This window comes from Trachurus japonicus, chromosome 4, assembly GCF_045865225.1.
Source record: "Trachurus japonicus isolate A0001 chromosome 4, Traja_1.0".
NCBI classification, from domain to species: Eukaryota; Metazoa; Chordata; class Actinopteri; order Carangiformes; family Carangidae; genus Trachurus; species Trachurus japonicus.
This window is the reverse complement of record NC_140910.1, coordinates 8,536,417-8,559,035: the sequence shown is the minus strand read 5'-3', so window position 1 is coordinate 8,559,035 and position 22,619 is coordinate 8,536,417. Positions and strand designations below refer to the sequence as shown.

The following is a 22,619-nucleotide window of genomic DNA, read 5'->3' as shown; positions in this document are numbered from 1 at the left end:
GGTGACGTAGGGACGAGGGCGGGGACTGCTAACTCCATCAGCTGACAAGAAGTTAGCCAAGACGACCGGATCTCTTACTTCTGCTTTAAACAAACTTTGAGTAAAATAATTAAAAGATGATCAAATTTTCATATTTGGCAAAGTTAAAAAGCTTGAATAAAAAGTCCTTACAACCAGAGCAAGTGAATTGATGACATCAGATTTGAAAAGATGATATAACCACAGCCATCTGTGTAGACAGATGTCTGATTGGCTCTTAAAACAATATCAAAAATTCTCATGTTGCAGTGAGACTCATCTTTATTTAGCTTTTTATTTATTTGCCTACAATAAATTCAAGGAGTCAGCCTTCAGCACCACCCCTCCCCTTCTCTGACCCCATTCCAGTCATTTTTCTACCGATTTAAAGAAGATTGACAGGACTTAATATCGCTCTAGACACATTGATGTGAATTCATATAAACTACACCTCCATTAAACATAAATACAGCTTCAACCTGTATAAGCTGCAGTGTGAGAGTGGGAGCTACAGCTACCAGTAGATGGTTATAAATAGGCCTCCAGTAGGTGATCACTCTCCTCACAGTTAAAGCACAGACATCCCAGCGGGATGAGCACCTCGACCTCCGGACCGTTACATCGTTTCCTCCACTAATTAGTCCCCGACAAGCACGAGCTTACGTTCCGGTAACGTGCTCGCATCGTGACGGGGGGGCTCGTGTGTCTGGCGGCTTCTCTCTCTCTCTCTCTCTCTCTCTCTCTCTCTCTCTCTCTCTCTCTCTCTCTCTCTCTCCACAGCCACACCCTCCCATCCCCATCCCCATCTCCATCTCCATCTCGCACGCCGCGTGCAGCTGTGCGGGGCTGACGGTCGGTGCGTGCGTCTCCCTGTCGGGCACCCGCAGCATCAGCAACACAAAAGAGGTCGGAGCAGCCGGAGCCGGTCTTACCTCAGCGCTGGTCTGGAGGAGGCGGAGGAGAAGGAGAAGGAGAAGAGGAGGAGGAGGAGGAGGAGGACTCGCGGTTCAGACAATAAGGTGCTGCATTTCCCCTTGTCTGTGTTGATGCTGATTGTTTTCCATCCTCACGACGCTCATGACCTTGTCACTGGATCTCACCTCTCATTTCTCATTGACCTGCTCGGATCTTCTGCTCCATCCTTCGCAGATGTGTGTGTGTATAGCCTGTGTATGTATGTGTGTGTGTGTGTGCGCGCGCGCGCTTGTGCTGTAAATGGGCTGGGACTTTGAATCTGATTCGACTGGAAATGCGCAAACGCCGATGTCAACAGAGCAAATTGCCATAACTGATTCAATTTTTTTTTTAAATCCATAATAAGGCTAATCAATCCAACCACATTTGACATTCATCCGTGGGGTTTATGTGAGAGTAGCAGAGGCCAGATTCTTTGTTCTCTATGCGCCTTTTTAGTCTGCAATTAATAGACTGTATAATCCCAGTGCTGCAGCATCCGCTAATCTACAGCTAACGGCTGCGTATTGATCCGTGCCTTTAGATCTGTGTTGATGTAATCTTTCACTACAGCCGTCCGCGGCTCTCTCCACGGTACAGCCCGGTGAGATGTCAGGGTATTTGAGTCAGCTGGAAAACCATGCGCAGGCCAGAGACTAGGCTATGGTGTGGGCCTAGTACCATGTGCAATATATATATATATATATTTATAAAAGGATTATATTTCCATGCAGCGTTAAAAGGCTTTTAAATCACCGCTGTGTTGCTGACATCCTATATGGAGTATGGTGCTGAGACATACAGTAAGAGGCAGGGAGAGTGGATGACAGACTGCCATAGATTAATTCACAGACAGATGGTGTTGGGTTCATGGTGCTGGTTCGAGTAAACTGGTCTGCTTTTTGGTTGGCTGCTTCACTGCATGATTGACAGTATGGGTTGTAGTAAGCCTATGTAGCGTCATCTGGGGATCTATAAATAATGAATAGATAATGGTTGAATGATGAGATCTTAGGCCACACAGAGCTTGCATGGTGTGCCTCCCTGCTCTGTGTTTTGCAGGAGACACAGGCAAAGAGCTGTCATAGTGGAGAGAGACTATATCACTATCACTGATTCAATAGAGTCTTTTATAGGCTACGGTCCTGCAGTGTTTCACTTCACTTCATCCAACCTGAGGCTCCAGATTCTCAGATGAGGAGACAGCACAGTGAAGACTCACAGTTATCCTGTCATCACCATAAATGTGACTAATGGATGTTTTCTTTTTCCAGAGACATCTGTGGAGTGCCTCTGCAACGCCAGACAGCATCCATTTTTTTTATTTGAGTCATGCATCACCCTTTGACCTCAGATAAAGATTCGACTATGAATTTAGATTTAATCGCTGTAAGACAGACAAGGGAAGTCTGACTCATTGTGAGACTTGCAAATCAATTGGCTTTTAAACGCACAGAAAACAGCCGCACGTTAAACACACTGAACTGGAAACACCCTCATGTTAAAAAATACAAAACAAAACACCTGCATTCAAAACTAACTATGAAGGTTTCAACATTTTCCAGAGGCACAAACCCTGAATTAAGTAGTTTTGATATTAGTCAGTGCAGTATATTGCATGGCAAACATTTGTATTAGTATCAGTGCTGCCCTTTATCTAAAGCACAGAATTGTAATTACAACCGCACTCGGTTTCTTATGAGCTGGTCTGTCCCAGTTATTCAGCCCTGTGTGGTGCTAGTTATCATCAGCTCTTCAGATATGTGGCTCCCTGATGAGGTTAGACATGTTCATGTAACACATCTCTGCTCAGAATGATACGCTGCCATATAGTGTGGATTCTGCTTAAACTGTTAATCTAATTTCGAGTCATTTAATCACAGGAATTTCACTGTGAATCCAAAAGCAGCAGACTGTAAATCAAGCTGGAAACAAACGGATTCTTCTCTACCAGCTCCATCCGCAAACAAACAAGGTAGACAATAGCACAGTATACATGAATGGTAGATAATAATAATAATAATAATAATCCATTAATTAAATATGAATCAACCCCATTATCCTCATTTTCCAGCCCCTAAGATTACAAAAAAGCCAAATTGATAGAGGTATGAGATTTAATGTAATTTTACAATGAAAATTTAATTTAAAATGAGGCTTTTTATTGTCTCTGCTCCCCGAGATGATGCCTGTCATCCATTATCTTATGCAACACACTTCACACTTGCATCATTATTTTGACACATTCGGGCTTTTATTTTACTTCCACGGAAAATCAGAATGACTGCTTCACCACATGTCAAGTGTGCTGGCTGCTCCCGTCTCACTGAGAGTAGCTGAGGGTGGTTGATCCTGGCCTCTTCTCACATAAAGTGGAGTCAATAAGACACTTTGCTTTTCCCGTGTGTGTGTATGTGTGAGAATACATGAGGATGTGTGCGTTGAGAGCATGTTTGCACTGCTTTACTGGGGGGTTTCTATTTCTGCACCGAGTCAGTCAGAGTCTGTCTTTGAAGTGCTGTGCTGCTGTAATATAGGCAGCATTCAGGTTGGTGAAGCCCCATCATTACCATATCTCTCTGAGACTGCAGTGTGAGGCTGCCAAACCTGGAGATTGGGGAGGGGGGCAGGGCGGTGGGGGTAGCCTTATTACACACTAATGCTGTGCTTATACACACGGCTATTATGATTCCAGATCAGATTAATACGACCATGAAATGAGGATCTTTCCAGTCGTTTTGGGACTGAGGCTTTTGGAGATTCGTAGAACTGGGCTGCTGTAAAAACCAGTTCACCTGTGCCCCCCCCCTTCACCCAGTTAAAGAGCAGCTTTGAAGACTAGGAGCTCCACAAAACCGACTTTTATAACCATAATGTTATTAAGCGGTCGTGGCGCACCACATTACAAGGCGTTTTAATCACACATGTGCATGCATGGTTACAGTTAAAACACAATGAGAGCCTTTGTGCGCATCAGCCAGTTGAAACGCTGAATGCCACTCTGTTCTCCTGCGCTGGCTATCTGGAGGGGAAACAAAGTGTCACTTTGTGCCTCCTCAGCACAGCAGCACTAACAGACACAGGAGAACGCCCATCTCTCTTCACTCAGCCGCTCAACACTACCCTGATCCCCCTCTGACACGCCCCCTCCCTCACTCTCCACATGTGCTGCGCTCCAGCACACATCTGCACTCATGGGAACTCAGCCCACACCGACTTGTGTTTTTCGTCCAAAAGGACGTGCCTGCGCTTTAGAACGGCAATCAATCTCTCATCAGAATGAGAATATCAAAAGATGTTTGCGCTGCCACTGTCCATGCACCTACACACACACACACGCACACCAAACTGAGCCCACACTGCATCTGACACCTGACTCCAGGTAATGCCCTAGATCACAGTAACAGCAGGCAGGTGGAACGGACACACACTCACACTCACCCTCGCACACAGAGCGCCTGCAGGACGGTAAGAAGACATTCTTATACAGAAAGTTGATCAAATGTTAGCTTTAGGTCGTCAACGTAGTCTGTAGAGTTTGTTTTTATTCTTGCAGTCTCTCTGCACGTAAAGACCAGTGTCGTGTCGTACAAGGCGGTTCGGTGAAGTGTGTCTGTGTCAGTGTACTTCTGAACATGTCACAAGTCGCAGTGTTTGTGCTCCAGATGCTCAGGCGGGATCAGAAGGCCTCTTTGTCGTTTGTTTACACACGAGCATTGTTGGTTAACCGGTGGCTAGAGTTGAAAATAAACCGCGGTCATGTGACAGGAGTTGCGTGTCAGTCTGAGCTCCATTGTCTCTTCACATGCAGCCTTTGGACAGCAAGTGTAGATAAATGCCAACAACATCTTACAGCATCCTGTGTGGAAAAGAGAATACACAATATTACATAATTCTCAAAAGTAGTGGGTTATTGGTTGTTGGACTGGGATATGTGTTTGTGTTTGTTTGTGTTGCATCTCCAATTGAGGCTTTAGCCACTTAGCTGCTCTCTCAGGATGGCATTGCTACCCAATCAAGCCAGATGACCAACTGAAATAGAGTGAAATATCTCAACAATTAAATGGAGGTCTATGAAACCAGTACATATGGAACATTCATGGTCCCCAAGGGATGTACACCACTGATGTTGGTCATCCTTTAGCACAGGCATGGGCAAACTACAGCCCTGGGGCCATACAGTATACTTGTTTGGCTTTTTAATCCGGCCTGTCCAAGACCGGAAAAGGCAAGAAAAGGTGACCAACAACAGTGTTTCCACTTGACCTGAATGTAACGTGTTTGTAAGTTTTCTTTTACTTTAGGTAATGGCTTTTACATGTAATCTATTTCAGTTCACACACACTCTCCATCCATCTGATACTAGCCCCTGAACCAAAAAGTTTGCCCACCCCTGCTCACTGTGAGGTTGACGTTTCACTCTGTCAGTTATATTTCCTGCTAAGTGCTGTCATGCAGTTGTCGGCTAAGATGATGAACTAATTGATCAGCTTGAGCATGTTAGCATGCTGATGTTAGTGTTTAGCTCAGAGCAGCTCTGTGCTTCGGTCCATCCTCACAGAGATGCTAATGTGACTCCATTAGTCTCTTACACTCACTGAGGGATCGCTCTTTTCATGGCAACATGAAGATTGGTGTTACTCCACATGTCCAATAGAGTGTGTGTGGAACAAAGGTGAGAGGAGATGGGATTTGCATGAGAATAAAGCGGAACATGATCTTCGATCGTCCTCTGGAATAAGGAACATGGCTGTTGATAGATGAATAACAGCAAGTGATGCATGATGGAAACGCACAGCAGTTACATAATAATGTAATTGTGTGAGTAAACACTTTAATTGGAGCAATTAGTACATTTAGTTGCACATCACATAAATGGGATGCCTGTTTTAGTGCTGGTTTGTTGTGAGCTGTGGATGTTTCTTATGGAGAAACATGGTGTTAAAGGGATAGTTCAACATTTTGGCAAATTGGTCCATTGCTATAATCCGTATAGTTTTAGGAGTAGGTTTGTTGCCTTTAATTGTCGGTGCAAACTATTTTTAAAGTGGCGGAGCAGAGCCGCGAGCTGTTCAGAGCTACGCTACGGAGGCTAATGGGATTTCTTGGGTTTCCTCATCAAACTCATCAAATACACAATCCAACAACTCCAAAACGCTCTGGTGGACAAGTTGTGACCTGCACATTCACCACGCTATGAAACGGAATGGAACGTTACGAGACGGAGTTGTTTTCGAGGTTAATACAGAGACTGCTTGCCGAGCGTAGTGAATGTGCAGGTCACAACAGGTGCAGGTTTTGGAGTTGTTGGATTGTGTATTTGATGAGTTTGATGAGGGAAACCAAGAGATCCCATTAGCCTCTGTAGCGTAGCTCTGAGCAGCTGGCGGCTCTGCTCCGCCGTTCTAAAAATAGCTTGCACCAACAATTAAAGGTAAAGAACCTATACTGGTAAGACTATAGGGATTATGGCAATGGGCCAATTTGCCAAAATGTTGAACTATCCCTTGAACTCACAGTTTGAGGTTTGTAGCTGATTGACTAGACGATGAATAATCACCACTCACCGCACTCTTGCTCTTAAGGTGCGCCCCCTCGTCATACATGTGCCTGGCACTGGCCCTTTGGGTTGCCCAGTGCAGCTGCTGTTAAAACATCAGGAGAACCCAGGGCAGCGTTTGTGCATATGCAGGTGTGTGCCAAGCAAACCATTCCAGTCTGTTTGTAGTGATAAGGATTTGTTGTGCCAGTACGTCTGTCTCCTCTGGCTCTGGCTGCTGTGCACATGTCTCCATGGAAACCAAAAGGTTGGTCAAAAGTATGGTGCATGAGACTGGGGGCAAAGGGTTGTATAGAAAGTCTGGACCTGAAGAAGATACGTATATTTTGAAACATGGATTCTTCAGGGTTGTCGTAGTTACATTACACATCATGTTCTTCTGTTTCTTCTGCTTCCTCATCCTCCCTGTCCCATGTTCACCCCCCACGCCGCCGTCACGTTTCCCTGACCATGTTCCTCCTCACTCTGAGTGCACCTGATGCTAACGGACCTAACAAACCCAAATCTGCTCTTCTGTCTCTGTTCTGTGTGTATTTCACCACTTTCTCCCCCAAAGCCACAGCGGAAGGCAAGCAAGCAGCAGCAGCGTCGCTCATCTGGGTAAAACGAGCTTTTGCAAAAGGGCAGATCGATGTTCCCTAAGGTTTTACTGCAGTGGTGCGCAGCCATCTCGAGCTGTGCAGCTGAAATAGGTAAACTGTTAACACGGCTCCGCCACGTCCGTCTGTCTGCTTTGTCAGCAAGCTACTTTGTGCTGTAAGGTTATGGCCCTTTGCCGCTACAGCGACACTAAGCCCTGCCATCAGGACTCTGGCGGTTGTCTGGCCCACTCTGGTGCAGAGCGGTGTCACCATCAAGTGATGCTGAGCCGCCGGGGTTTGTTTCGAGAGCGCTGAGATGCAGCATCGTGTTATGCCGCCGCCATACTATGATGCAGCTGTATCCCTGTCAAAGGCATTTCTCTGCTTCTGTAGAGCACATGGCTGCACCTCGTGCTTCTCTTCATCCCATCTCTATCTGCTCCCCCCAATCTGTCCTCTGCAGCAGCAGGTCTGACAAACACACACAACAGACACAGACATTTGCTCAACATTAGGACCGGCAGCCAAAATGGTCAAACAATACAAGCACAAAAAAATCCACAATATCTCCCTTCACACCAGCAGACACAATTACATACAGTCTCTTCACACGCTGTCCCGTGTTCACACACCCTCTACTACCACACATGCTTGTTCGCTCCTTGTTCTGCGCTGGCTGGAGTCAGACGGGACAAAGAGCCTTTTTTTTTTCTTCTTTTTTTTTCTTTTTCTCGGAGGGACAAGACATTTCTGAGAGAGTCGGTCCAGCTCTGTCACCGTCAGGAAGGAAGCCCACGGCATGCTGATCCCACTGGAGACAGCTGGCTTCCCTCCAGCTCTCTCAGTACTGTCTCTCACAGTCTCTCCCGTTTTATACAGCCGACCCGGATGATTTTGGTTTTCGCACACGACACACATTTCCGCAGCACATCAGAAAACCTCTGGCTCTGCTCTGCTGACTAGGGGGGGCCGTGCGGCTCAGGGTTCAGGAAGCAGTGTGGCGTGCTCTGTTTGTTCCTGTCAGTTTATGAGATGTAAATACGTGGTGGTTCTATGTGACTGCTCCTGCTGTATCTTTATGGATGATTTTCTAATCATTAGACAGGGCAGTAGTTCATCTAGTGGGAGGGAATATGTTCAGTTGAAAGTGTTTTTTTTTTTATAAAGTGTTTAGCTCTGTGCTCTCTAGTTCCAACAGAGTGGCCTCAGACTGCTCCTCTTTGTTTCCTTCAGTCAAAAGTTCATACTTTCTCTTCTCAAGCAGATAACAGCATCCCCATGATCACTTCCTTTTTTCTTTCACCCCAGCCAAGGTGTGCGGTGACCATGGCGACGGACGCTGTGGAAACTAAGCATGACATGCTTTTAGAGGTAACCGAATCCAAAGGCCCAGGTAAATAGGAAAAATTGAGTGCTTTCAGCGACATCTTAAAGAGGCAGCGTGTTTTAAAACAGGATCTGGGAGGATGGAATTACCTCAGTGTGATTCTGTTTTGGCTGTCTCTTTAAGAGCTGCATGGTGTGGTGATGGGTTTGACCTGGCTGAAACCTTTACTAAGGTTTGTGGTGTGCTGTGGCTACATTTATGATTTGTAGCTCTTTGATTACTTCCTTCATCTATTTGTCTTTGAGCAGTTTCATAATCTGATTATAGAGATTTAGATCAGTGGTTTAGGAGAGCCTGAGGAAGGTTGTAACGCTTTAAAAAAAAGATTTCTCATAACTCAGAAACCATTTGGACCAGAACAACCAAGCTTTTATGTATAAAACGGACATCTATCTGATATTTACCTGTATCACCTACAGAAGATTACATACATACTAAAGATCATTTGTACTTTGATTTTAACAGAAGTATTCAGGTAATGCAACTGACCCTAATCCTGGAGGCAGCTCCAACCCAGATCATGGGTGCACTATATTACGATTTGATTACAGCAGATTGCAATTATTGTACATTTTTGTCAAATAAGCATTGTATTCTGAAAATATGAATAAGTCTACAGTGATTTTATAGTGTATTTTATTTATACAATAGTTATTTAGTCATATTTATTCAAGGTTTATTAATGAGCTTTCTTCTGCACAGAGCATAAGCCCAATTTATCTGCTTTATTTCTTCTGATCAACAAAACAGGCAAAAGAAGCAAACAATATAATAAATACATAAATATTATATAATATATAAAATATTTTTTTATTTTTCTAATATGTATGTTTATAGTATTTAGTCATTGTGCTACGGGACAAAATTACCTGCATATTTAAAACTAAAAATAGTTGAAATAAATTGTTTCAACTGTTCACACCCCACTGGTCCTTATAAAACATCATGTGCATGATGACACACTGATTCTGACATGTTAACCAAGTCACTTAGAAAACAACAAAAGGTCAGTACACCTTGCTTTCATTCATCCCATTTTCTAAACTAAGTGCAGCAGCAAATGGGCTGTATGACTGTGATCAGCCTGGAATGCTTCTGACAAAGAGTCACATTTAGATGTCAGGATTTGCAACATACATTACACAGAAGATAAAATGGAGGAAAAAATCAGTGTTGGATAGTTCAGTAGTATTTGGTAGTTGATGAGAAGATCTGTGCCACTCTCATACATCAGCTAAATGTAGGTTATGTAGCTGTTTAACTTAACTTAACTAAGCAAGTTTGACTTTCTCCTGCAAAAGTTGAGAAAATCGATGCCAATTTCATCTACAGTAAATGTGAAGCTACAGGCAGCAGCTGGTTAGCTTAGCTTAGCATGAAGACTGGTTTAAAAGGGGAAACCGTGGGTCTGCCCAAAGGCAGGCTATCAACATCCACCGCTAAAGCTCAGTAATTAGCTCATTAATTAACATCCCATGCCTTGTTTGTTTGGTCTGTACAAAAAAACAAAGTTATCTTTTATGGTCCAATCATGTGTCAGAATATTTTGTTCTCTGTGAGTTCTTACATAACACCCCAATAAAAGATAAATTGTCTTTTTTTCCCCACTTACCATATTAATTATAATAATCATAATTGGTAAGTGTTAATTAATCAAAGTCTGTGACCTGCCGACAGAACCAGGCTGTCTGTTAACCCCTGTCTCCAGTCTTTGTGCTAAACTAAGTAGGCTGGTTGTAGCATCACACTGTTATTAATGTTATTTTACTATCACCTGAAAGCAAATAGGCTTATTATATATCTTTATGAATATCATGATTCCTTCAGTGACATTGAAAATGTCACTGAAGGAATCAGCCTGTTAGAACAGTTGGCTACATTTTATTTTATATTAATAGAATTGAAAAGCGGTTGTGCCAGTCCAGCCAGCCTCCTGCTGCCTCTCTGTGCCATCAATGAGTTCGTTTGCCTTCAACAGATGTGAAATATTCCCCGCTCACATGGCCTGAGTGAAAACCAGCAGGGGACTGAATCCAGAGGACCTGGGTCAAAACAGACTGCACAGCCAACACACAGGAGGCAGGAGTTAACCCTAGCCTTAGATTGGCTGCTCTTACCACTGCAACATCTACACTGCAGAAAAAAAACGTCCTCACTTGTTTCATGCATGAGTTGTGTGAGCATGCCCAGGGCAGTGCATCATGGGCTTTGTACCAGAGAGGGGACGCTGGACAGGCCTGATGCTGCAGGGGAGCGGCATCACTGTCGCACCTTCACGTCGCTCACTGCACTAAAAGGGAGTGTAGGAGAGTGTTTGACGTGTCGTCTATTTTACTAGAGCTCTGTTCACAAACCAAATGTCTCAAAAATGAAATGATTAATTTTTTTTTCCTGTATATTCTTACTGAAGAAATATAAATGAATGAAACACTTGCACAGCAGTAAAAAGAATTTAAAAAATAAAGTGGGAAACTGCTTATGTAGTTCACCCCTTTCAAATGACACAAACCATTAGCAACTTACATTGGACACATTAATTAAATTGAACATTTTTTTCACTTTCTTGAAGTTGATTAAAAAGACTGATGCACGACTGTGCCTCTACAGTAAATATAAAACTATGACCAGCTGCAGGTTAGCTTAGCATGGCAGAAAAACTAGAAACAAGAGGGTGGAACATGGTTATATTATAACCTTGGCTGTGTTTAATAGTAATGAAAGGTTATGTGCCTCCCAAAACCTCTCATCTGTTAAAAAATCAAAGTGTAAAAACAATACCCAACGAAAGCTAACTAGTTGCTAGCATTAACTCGACATAAATAGTGTGGAACCCATCTTTTCCTGTAACTCGCTTTAATGATTTGGGGTTGATAGTGTAGTATTAAGATGGTATAATAACAATTAGCTGGAGGGCAGGATTTGTAAACTGTTAAAAAAAAAAAAAAACAGTTTCCATTGCGAAAAACACTCGGGCACAATTTTCACAAAAAATGATATTCTCCCTTCAGTGAAAACAACAAATAATAGGCTAGTTTCAGTCCAAATAGTGGAAAAAATTGTGAATTTCTTATCTCTTTGCAACTATGTAACAGTTATGGTTAAGACTGATTCTATAGTCTCTGTAAAAACAATCAATAACAGTTTATTATGTGATTTACATGGACTTGAGTGACACATTTATAATTGAAGGATAAATGTTTTCCCTCTGTGTGTGTGTGTGCTTGGACAGTCAAAGACAGTCACATAACAAATACCTGCTGTATACTACAGGCAATATCATCAAATGGTAGTCAGTATATGTAGTATATAAATACATTCTCGACAATTAAACTTGTCTTTGCTCTCCCACGCTAAAAGACGTCAGAGTCGTGGCTCCGACTGGGGAAATGAGTTCACTGTATCATTTCCCATGATGCCTCTGGTTTTGTGAAATCCCACACCAGTTGCTACTTATAGCTCTGAAAGGGATCCTCTCTGAGCCCTGAGGACGCCTGTCTGCACAGTGGTGTAGAGTAGCTTTGTGGCTCTGTAACCTCACCCACTTAGTTTATCCAGAGGACCTCCACCAGTATCCTCTCAGACACACAAATAGACACACAGGCCAAAAAAAAAGCACACAGACAGACTTATGTAAGAGCACAGAGCTGTCCTTAAGAAACGCCGTTTGTCACATTTTGAAATAAAGAAAAAAAAGAGATCAACATTTTTTTCAAACAACATCATGTCAGCAGATCTGTTCTTTGGGATCTCGAATAGAGAGCAGAGTGACATTTTTGTTTTTACACACAGTGAGGTTGAGAAGTTTATAGCTTCCAGACATTTAAGGTTATGAGGAAATAAGTCCAAAGTTAATTTCTTAACTTTGTTTCTTGACTTCCCAACAGGCTTTATTACATCTTTTCTGTTTTATTGCATCATTTGTCGACACGTTTTATTTAATCTCCGTTCTTTATAATGCTGTTTGATGATTACAGAGGTTGCCTCACTGACTCGTGGGCCTTTGCAGTGATTAGCTGTGATAAAAATGTGTCATCAAATAGCAATGATTGTTGTCATTTACTGAGGTGTCGAAGGTCAAGTAAGATATGAGTTACTTGATGTACATTTCTGGGTAGTTAGGGAGTCTATGTGGGCTTTCACTTCATCCCTCCCTTCTCCCAGGTCAAATCATGGACTTATCATGGTTTATCTGTTCTCAGTCAAAGAGTTGGTCCCTGTCTTGCCAAAGCTGCTATTGGCTGTGGGTGCTCTGTTATCGTGTGTGTTGTTTATCTTTTCCACTTCCTGTAAATACAAGTAAGTATGACCCAAGGAGCCAAGGTTTTCTCCTCATTCCATCTGCTACTTTCATTTATTTTCCTTTAATTCAGTTGCATTTTGTCATCTGGACCCAAAACAAAAACACGCCCATAGGCCCGGTCCTGCTCGTTATCTTACACGAGGAGTGCGATATAAAGATTGATGATCTGATTGCATGTGGCTGTAGCTATCATTTATTCTCTTCCTCCGACAGAGAGAAGGCGACAGGGCAAATTCCAGCCCTTCAGACGACTGTTTGGGAAGAAGAAGAAGCGGGAGGCGAAGGGAGTTTTTGATGGAGCAGAGCTAAAGGCGAGTTTTTCTACGGGGGAAGTGTGCAATGGAGTTGTCTCTGATGACGAGGAATCCAATCAAAATCTGAGGTCAGTACATAATCAGTTACATTTTTACTCACGCTTGAGCTTTTACTACTTTATTGAGTCATTTAGTGAATACAGCTCTTTATCAGATGCTTTCACTTTCTGAGAAAGAAAAGTGTTCTCATTCTCACATACGCTGCATGTTGTGGTTTCACAGTCTGTAGATAAAAGTGCGAGGCTCAGCTCTAGTTGCGCTTGATGTGCTTAAAGTGTCGGCGTGTAGAGAGGTCACGAGTCGTTTTGATTGTGCAAAATGATTTACGTAGCGCAATGCACAGCCCGCTCATGATAAATGACTGAATGACTGACAGTGATGAGACACTGCGGCACTGAGGACGCTCTCTTTCATCGTGCAGGGAGTTGAATCCCATTGGATCTAGAGCTCTCTCACACGACAGCATCTTCATCCCAGAGGAGCCGGCGACAGAGCCCGGCCTGGATCACAGCATGTCCCAGGAAAACGTGTCGGATAAAGTTCGAAATCTGCAGGTGGGAGCGTGTGGACATGTGGGCTTGTTTAATGATCCCTTCTCTGTGCATGTGTATAATTTTTTATTCTTTGCTGATCTCACAGAGGCAGATTGCACAAGGTATAAAGTTTGGCCAGAGGCCGTCTTCCCTGAGGAGGAGTGAGGGAGATGAGGGAAGTTCAGATGAAGAAGAGGTTCCCCGAAGCCCTCTGAAGGTGTTGGCCCAGGTAGAGGCCGAGCCACCGAAAACAGAGCCAAAGGTAACAACTAATGTCTCATTCAATCCATTCATAAAGACGTACCACTGTTGAGCCTGTTGTGGCTCCAGAGGAAGCAGCATGAGCCAGAGAGAGAAATGAAACTCCTAGCTCAACATATGTCTGGGTCCTTGATCAAGTCAGGACCACATCTGGGCAGTCCCGTCCAGCTGTTATCCTCCACATTTGATTGACAGCCAGAGGATTTTATGTACAGTATGTGAACCAGAACTCGCCCAGATGTAGATGCAGCATCTTACAAACATGCTGTATATGGGCCAGAAGTCTGGTCCGGGTTTATGTAGCTGAACGGGAGGGCTGCCTCTGTATTTAACTCTGTGCGCTCTGTTGCATTGTGGGTAGCAAAATAACAGTTTTGGAGATTAAAGGGATACTTCACCCAAAATCAATAATTCACCAATTTTCTACTCACCGTAATGCCAAGGAAGGGTTTGGAAAACTTTCAGAGTGATAAAAACGCTTTTGGAGTTCCAGGGGGGGTCCGGCTGGCAACAGATTTTCATATAATGGCGGTGGATAGTGCTCACTCCAAAATCATCCAAAACGCACACTATGAAACATCCAAATACCTCCATACTGCTCGTCTGTACTGACCCAAGTGTCCTGAAGCTGAGACATGAAAAAGTTGTTTGGAAAAAATGTATTTGATCTCTGTTTTAATCTTGTAGTAGTAGCTCCCAGTGGCTCTGTTGATGTTTGTGCACATGTGTGAGATTTGCTGAGAGATGTTCGTTCGTCGTTGACCTTGACCATTGGATGTATGATGTAAACACAGAAGAACGTCTCGCAGCAAATCTCGCGCATCTTGCGCAGCTACTGGGAGCTACTACTACAAAGTTAAAACAGAGATCAAATCATTTTTTTCCGAACAACTCCTTCATGTTGCGTCATCAGGACACTTGGGTCAATATACAGACGAGCAGTATGGAGGTATTGGGATGTTTCATAGTGTGTGTTTTGGATGATTCAAAAGTGAACTCTATCCGCCACCATTATATGAAAATCCGTTGCCAGCCGGACCGCCCCTGGAACTCCTAAAGATTTTTGATGACTCCGAAAGTTCTCAGAACGCCGGTAAGTACGGTAAGTAGAAAATTGGTGAATTATTGATTTTGGGTGAAGTGTCCCTTTAATTCATCTCTTGCATCGATTTTGAGTGCAAGAGATTAAGAGATCCGTTGTTCTAGTTTTAAATATCTGCTCTGTTGTTTGATGAAAACAGGTCCTGGGGGCCCACGCACACAGCACACCAGTCAAGTCCCCAAGATCCAAACGAGTTCTTCCACCCACCGGCACAATTGAGTCCATCAACCTGGATGCCGTCCCACAGTCTGTTCCTCGCTTGGACAACACCGCCGCCAAGCATAAACTGTCCGTCAAACCAAAAAACCAGAGGATTTCCCGCAAGCACAGACGGTTCACACAGGTGAGCTGCTGTCGAGTGATGACGAGCACGTTGTCGGTTATTTCTGTGACCTTTACCCTCGTTTTTAAGATGAAGAAAGTGACTAATAATGTCCTAATTTCTCCACAGGACCTCCAAGAGGTGTCCATCCCTGATGTGATGCAGGAGGACCTGGAGGCAGCAGGAGTCTCCGGTGATGAGCAGCGCAGAGCTTCTGTTGAGTCTCTGGAAAGCTTCAAGAAACAGAGACTCCATGAGGAGGAAAGACAGGAGACGAGGAGGAGGAGAGAGCTGGAGGAGCAGAGGCTCAGACAGGAGGAAGAGGAGAGGAGGAAGAGGGCGGAGGAGATGAGGCTGCGTGAGCTAGAAGAGGAAAGGGAGAGGTGTCGTAAACAGCAGGAGGAAGAGGAAAGAAGGCTTCGAGAGGAGGCCGAGAGGAGGAGGAGGAGGGAAGAGGAGGAGAGAAGGATGAGAGAGGAGGAAGAAAGGAGGCAGCGAGAGGAGGAAGAGAGGATGCAGAGGGAGGAAGAGGAAAGAAGGATGAGGGAGGAGGAGGAGGAGAGGAGGCTACTGGAAGAGCAGAGGAGGAAAGAGGAGGAGGAGGAGGAGCGGAGGAAGAAAAAGGAGGAGGAGGAAGAGGCGAGGAGGCAGCAGGAGCTGGAAGCTGAGAGGAAGAGGAAGCTGGAAGAGGAGGAGGAGGAGGAAAGAAAGAGGGAGGAAGAAGCCGAGAAGGTGAGGCTGCAGGAGATGGAGGAAAAGAAGAAAGCGGAAGCGGAGGAGAGGATGAGGAAGGAGGGGGAGCAGAGGAGGATGTCGGCAGAGGAGGCCGATGGCGGCTCGGATCCACAGGAGAGGAAGAGGAGAGCGGAGGAGCTGCGCTGGAGGGAGATGGAGGAGAGACAGCGGCCGTTCTCCTTCAAGGTCTCCTCTGGAGAGAAGCAGATCCTGTTCCAGAAGGTCAACCTGACGCCCGTCACTCCGGCCTCCAGCCACCAGAGCGCCGCCGCCGCCGAACAACGAGACGGGGCCAAGGCCTCGTCCTCCGAGGGACCGGACTCCCCCAACCTGCCGGCGTCCCCCTACGTCCCCCACACGGCCATCCTGGTGACGGGCGCTCAGCTCTGCGGGACGGCCGTCAATTTGGACCAGATCAAAGACACGGCCTGTAAGTCTCTGCTGGGTCTGGGAGAGGACAGGAAGGCCCAGGGGACGCCGCCCCCCAAGGGCAAAACCTCACCGGACCGCAAGTCTGGGAAAACCAAATCCCTCACAGAGGCCGCGCTGTCCACGGATCAGTCCAGCGCGGCCGTCCTGGCAGAGTGGGCGAGCATCAGGTCCAAGATATTCAAGGGAGTAGAGGAGGGGAAGTACGATGAGCACGCGGACCAGAACAGGAGCCAGCAGCGCCAGCAGCAGCAGCAGCAGCAGCAGCAGCAGCCCCCCGGCGGCGAAGACCAGCTCGCGTTCTCCCACAGCAACCTCAGGAAGACCATGTCTGCCAACGCCAAGTTCTCCATCACCCCTGCGAAGAAGAAGTTCGGAGATTCCAACAGGAACTCCGAGGTGTTCGGTGCCGACGACAAGGAGGCAGGAGAGGAAGCTCCTCCGTCCGGCGGCAGCCCCACTGCAGCCTCACCGGCTCCCACCGCTAAACCTCCGAGCAGGACCGGTAAAACCGTCCGCATCGTAGACCGAGGGTCGGAGGAGTGTATGTTTGCCAAAGACCTGCCGTCTTTCCTGGTCCCCAGCCCCGGAGCCAAACCCGACGGGGCAGAGCTGAGGAGCAGGGCTCAGAGTGAGATGGAGGCGCCGGAGAGCAGAGAGGAGGGCGAGGAGCGGGGCCAGGACGGCGAGGACAAGCCCTCGCCTTTTGGCATAAAGCTGCGAAGGACCAACTACTCCCTGCGCTTCCACAGCGAGCAGTCCACCGAGAAAAGGAAGAAACGCTACAGCGCCGGGGACAGCTTCGACGGCGTCCCCTCACCTCTCACCCCCATGGAGCAGGACTCCGACGCCTCCTCCGTCTTTTCTGATAAATCAAGTCCTGCTTCGCCCCAGAGAGAGGGCCTGGTCTGCAAGTACTTACACTCGTCTGCCTCCCCCGCCGTCCCTCGGGCCAAGCCGGTTAAGTCCACCAGCCCGACCCCGCACGGCGAGGGCGAGAAAATGCACTCGAAACCTCCGCTCTACCGAAGGCCGACCACGTCGCCCAAACCTGCCGGGGCAGTTCCGACCCCTCCCCCATCGCCGCTACCTAAATCTGTCCACGGGCCTCCCGGCGATGTCTTGCTCCAGAGAACGGGGGCCACAGATTCGTCCGGCGTCCAGGAGCAGACGAGCAGGACTGAAGAACCTTCAGCGGTGGCCCAGCTGCACCGGAGCAGCCAGGGACACGTCCAAGGGGACGAGGAGCCCAAGGAGAAGAGGTCGTTCTTCCCCTCCATCAACATCCCCTGGAGAGAGAAGGCAGACAGAAAGACAGAGCTCATCAGAAGAGGTCAGTGTCTCTGCGTCTGGCAGTCCTGCTGTTAGACAGACAGTACAATTAAAGGGAGAGTAGACAGCGTATTTTCACCGTCTATGAGAAGTCTCAAAATAATACACCAGTTAGTTCCAGATAAACTAACTTTTTTCCAACCAGCATTGTAAATTTTTACTTTATATCGTACTCTTGAACTGGTGTATTATTTTGAGACGGGACTTCTCGTAGACGGTGAAAATACACTGATTAATCGCCCCCATTCACAACAGATTACTGCCTGTGTCTCGGTGCAGCATGATGTGCCGGTATTTCTCAGTGGGGGAGAAGCAGAGACCTTTCTACTGCAGAAGTTATACTTAGTGGCCATTTGTACATCATACAACCTCACTTCAAAAAAACTGAACTATCCCTTTAACATTTTGTTTCTCATGAAAAATAGAATGAAAATCATCTTAACATCCAATAACCAAAGCAGATTCTTATGAACACAGACTCATGGTTTCATACATCACAAATCAAAGGAACCAATCCTGTCAGCTTGTGGGGCAGGAGGCGGGGCTGAAGAGCAAGAGTGAGAGTTACTGTAGTGTTGCTGCTCATTTACCTATCAACCTAGTGCGAGCAGGTGGGCGTGGCACAAGGCCTGGTATAGATTTAATTAACCCCTATTTTCCAATTTATTCACTTCACAAGGAAACATTATGTAAAACAAAATATTAACAGTGGAAGATTTTTACATTGTTAAGAGCAACTATAAACGGTTCATTGTTTTGAACAAAAATGTTTCTTTATCTTTAGGAAATTTTCTTGTAAAACATGTTATGTTATGTCATTTTGTGATTCTGCTTTTTTCTTTATTTACAGTAAACTTAATTTTTGTAAGAACTGTAAATCACTATGCACAATACATGGAATTAATTGAGGCAAAATGCTGCATTAATGATTCATTTTTATAATACACTATATAATGTGCAATAATTTAGTGCACTCAGTGAAGTGCTTGGATATTTTTTAATGATAAAATACTGATTTTTAAAAAAGCATTCAAACTTGAATTGATTTTATGTAATGTTCCCTGTTGGCTTAGAGTGACAGTGTTTGCTTCCTGAGTGAGACTTGTTGCCAGTGTTGTGAGTAGATGAGTTTGTTTTGAGACATGTGAAGTGTTTTGTTGGTGAGATGGGTGAGTTTTGGGGCTGAGATGAACTGTTTAGCTGAGATGCATGTTGGTATTGCAGACTGTTAAGAGTTTGGGAAAAGTAACTTTAGTGTTGACCAGTGTTTTTTAGCAATTGAAAAGAGAACTTTATCTCATTTTGTTGTAAATGAAAAATGGTGTTTAATAAATGCTCATATTTCTCAAAGTAAGGCACAGACTGAGAGTGAGATACACTGTTCTTATAAATGTAGTTCAGAGGCAGATTCAGAACATTTGAACCATGTCTTGTCCTAGTGTAATAAATACTCATGTGTTCCTCTGCAGAAAAACCGTCCCTTCAGAGCAGGCACTCACTGGACAGCTCCAAGGTCCAGGAGAAGGAGGGGCCCTTGTGGATCACCCTGGCTCTGCAGAAGCAGAAGGGCTTCAGGGAGCAGCAGCAGAACCGGGAGGAGCGCCGCAGCCAAAGAGAAGCCAAGCTGGCCGAAAAACAGGCGAGAGAGAGAGACAGTGTATGTGTGCCAGATGGCCTCCTCACCCACTTTCTTATATTTCCTCTGATCACACATAATCTCCCTGACATAGTTTCCCTTCTCTGAAAGAATCCCAAATCTGTTTTGTTGCAGGTTACACTGGTGAGCCCCACTGAGAGCAGAAGCAGTGGGAGCAGCAGTCCTTCCTCTAAACCTCAGACCCCAGAGGAACCCAAGAGACCGGACAGCCTTCTGGGACGGCTGGACCGCAGAGAGCACCTGAAGAAAGCCAACACTTTACCCAGCTCCGTCACGGGTGAGAACCGGTGTGCACGGCTGTAAAGACAATATACTGCTGATAATTGGTCTTTGATCATCAGCCACATTCAAGTCAATCATCAATCATCATTATTGTGTGATTAAACTATTATTAGCATATAGGTCAAACAGGAGTGGCTCTGCTGGGAAGTGATAAACCTCTCCACATACCACAACAAAATTTCTACCCATCCTACAGAGAGGCTGCTCGGCCTGCAAGTTGTCTTTGTGTGGATTTATCTCAGCATAGCAAAGCACAGTTCGCCATCTGCATGCAAACAAAGATATATTGCTATCCTCAGCTGCTGTTGAGAGATTTGATGCCTGACATTTGTATCATGAAGTTTTTTTATATGTTGATCCCATGCAAAGTATTCATAATCTGTACGGTACGAATTACACATGTCAAATAAACAGCAGTAGAATAAAAGGTACAATATTTCTTAATGAAGTAAAGTATAAAGATGCGTTTAGTTGCAAAAGTCAAGTCAGTGTTTCGAAAGCAGGAGGAAACTATGTACATATATTTTGCAGGTGCAAAGGAACAGTGGCATTTTACTTACAACAAATATTTTAAAGGGATAGTTCAACATTTTGGCAAATTGGCCCATTGGCATAATCCCTATAGTTTTAGGAGTAGGTTCATTACCTTTAATTGTCGGTGCAAGCTGTTTTTAGAACAGCGGAGCAGAGCCGCGAGCTGCTCAGAGCTACGCTATGGAGGCTAATGGGATTTTTTAGTTTCCCTCATAAAACTAATCAAATACACAATCCAACAACTCCAAAACACTTTGGTGGACAAGTTGTGACCTGCACATTCACCACGCTATGAGATAATAACGGAACATTACGAGACAGAGCTGTTTTCGAGGAAAATGCAGAGACTGCTTGCCGAAAAACTGCCCCCGACAGGAACCAGAGATCAAATGAAGTAGAAACTGAACAAATTCCATATTAAAGTTGCAGCAGTTTGTTGATTGATTGATTAGCTGTTTAACAGAAAATTGTATGGTACCAGCATTTAGAATTATACATTATAGATTATACATAAAAATAATCAAAAGAACAACGATCAGAGGATTCATTGATACTGAAAATGATCGTTATCATCAGTTAGAATCAGTTTCTGTCTGCATGTGTAGTTGAACAAAGATCTTTAACAACGTTTGTCTGTGGTTTGTTGTTCCAGTCGAGATCGCCGACTCGACACCGTCGCCACCTGCTGTCAAAGAGGTGTCCAAGCGCTTCCCCTCCACCGACTCGCCGCAGGTCTCCACGGAGCCGGCCTGGCTGGCCCTGGCCAAGAGGAAGGCCAAAGCCTGGAGCGACTGTCCTCAGATCATCAAATAAGCCCCCTGCTGCTCCCCTCCCCCGTGCCCCAGCTCCGCTCTGGGCTCCGGCCTGCATTGAGACTGCACACTGCCCTCGGACTCTCAAGCACCTGGAGAGTCGGCATCACCACCTCCCCCATCTCCCCTGCCCCCCCCTCTCTCTCCCTGAACTCCAGCTCCCATCTCTCACCAGAAAAAAAAACCCTGCTGACTGTGAAACAAGTAGAGCCCTCCATCACCTCCTTACCACACACACACACACTCACACATACACATAACACTGGCTGGTACTATTATCATGTTAAAGTGCGCTTCACATTCAAATATTCCAGTACAATTGCACAGATATTATGTAAACAATTGTTGCGAGCATGCACACACTGTATACAAACACACAAACGTATGTGTCCTGAGGAGACGGTCCTTAGCAGCCAATCACAACCATGGCTGGCCATTGCAATAGCCAACCCCCCCCGACCTCCCATTATATTTTATTGTTTTGACTTTGTAGGCAACTGTGTCACCATGGTTGTAAATAAACCACTGGCTCAACACAATATAACACTATATTAGAGAGACGAAGCTCTGACATGTGACAGTGTTGAATCAACCGAGGGTAAACTGTCTGAACCGTGTTGTAAGGGCTACCAGTACTAACAATAACTCGACATGGACAGCTGGTGAGAGCGAGGCGGCTGGTACTTTACGTGAAGCAGCAGGTCGACCTGCGTGGAAACGACACTTGTATCTTTTCTCTGAGCCTTGTTTGTCATGTACAGAAGAAGCCTTTTCTCTTTTTTTTTTACTCATACTTGGAAAACCTTAGCGTATAACAACTCTCACTGTGTCCGTGATTACTGTGACGGCTGTCCACGAAGCTACTGTACAGTTCTGCCATTATAAAGTTGGTGGTGGTGGTGGAGGTGGTGGGTGCACCTGAACGCGTCACCGGAGACCACACGGCGTTACCGGGCATTTTAACAGTGAGCTGAGCTGCACACGATTCCTCACAGCTGTGTGACGGTGTGATTTTTTGGATTTTGACCCACGCGACACCTGCTTGCTGTAACATAGGACTCTCGTAGCTGTCCTCCTGTAACACACTCGTGTTTGTGGGCTGAACGCCACCACTTCCTCGTTTAATGTGATACAATCTGACATGTAAGCATTTCCTCTATGACAGAAAGAAGAAAAAAAAAAAAAAACTTCCTCCGGTATTCTCATTTTCTCAACACTCACTCAATGATCTGTATGTATGTAAGTATGTACTGTGCGTTAAGTCAGAAGGCGTAAGCAGAGCTGCGGTCAGAGGGTCACTTTGTCATTTCGTTTCTAACTTTGGTCGTGCACAATAGTGTAGTGTACGCAGTGTTATATGTAACAAAAAATGTTTGGTATTATTTGCACTTTTTTGTCCCACTTAGAGATATTCATGAAAAGATTCTTAAGGAGATACAAAATGTTATGAATAATGTAAATTAAATACTGATGTCTGAACTGCACGACTGTTAGACTCATTATTTC

The 22,619-nt window shown here is 45.2% G+C and overlaps 1 protein-coding gene across 5 annotated transcripts; it reads left to right on the top strand.

Moving 5' to 3' along the window:
- The first annotated feature begins 826 nt into the window (after positions 1 to 826).
- cracd (capping protein inhibiting regulator of actin dynamics) lies at positions 827 to 22,597 on the top strand. 5 transcript variants are annotated; one of them, XM_085773748.1, is made up of 10 exons: positions 827 to 960; positions 993 to 1,037; positions 13,014 to 13,182; positions 13,536 to 13,668; positions 13,754 to 13,909; positions 15,150 to 15,353; positions 15,462 to 17,829; positions 19,298 to 19,485; positions 19,600 to 19,762; positions 20,954 to 22,597. In XM_085773748.1, exons 4-10 carry the CDS (start codon positions 13,627 to 13,629, stop codon positions 21,112 to 21,114), a joined length of 3,282 nt encoding a protein of 1,093 aa, XP_085629874.1. In that variant the 5' UTR covers positions 827 to 960; positions 993 to 1,037; positions 13,014 to 13,182; positions 13,536 to 13,626; the 3' UTR covers positions 21,115 to 22,597. The 5 variants fall into 5 exon arrangements, with proteins under 5 accessions (XP_085629874.1, XP_085629873.1, XP_085629872.1 ...); XM_085773747.1 differs by having other exon boundaries at positions 15,147 to 15,353; XM_085773746.1 differs by lacking the exons at positions 827 to 960; positions 993 to 1,037 and adding an exon at positions 7,029 to 7,224.
- The last annotated feature ends 22 nt before the right edge of the window (positions 22,598 to 22,619 follow it).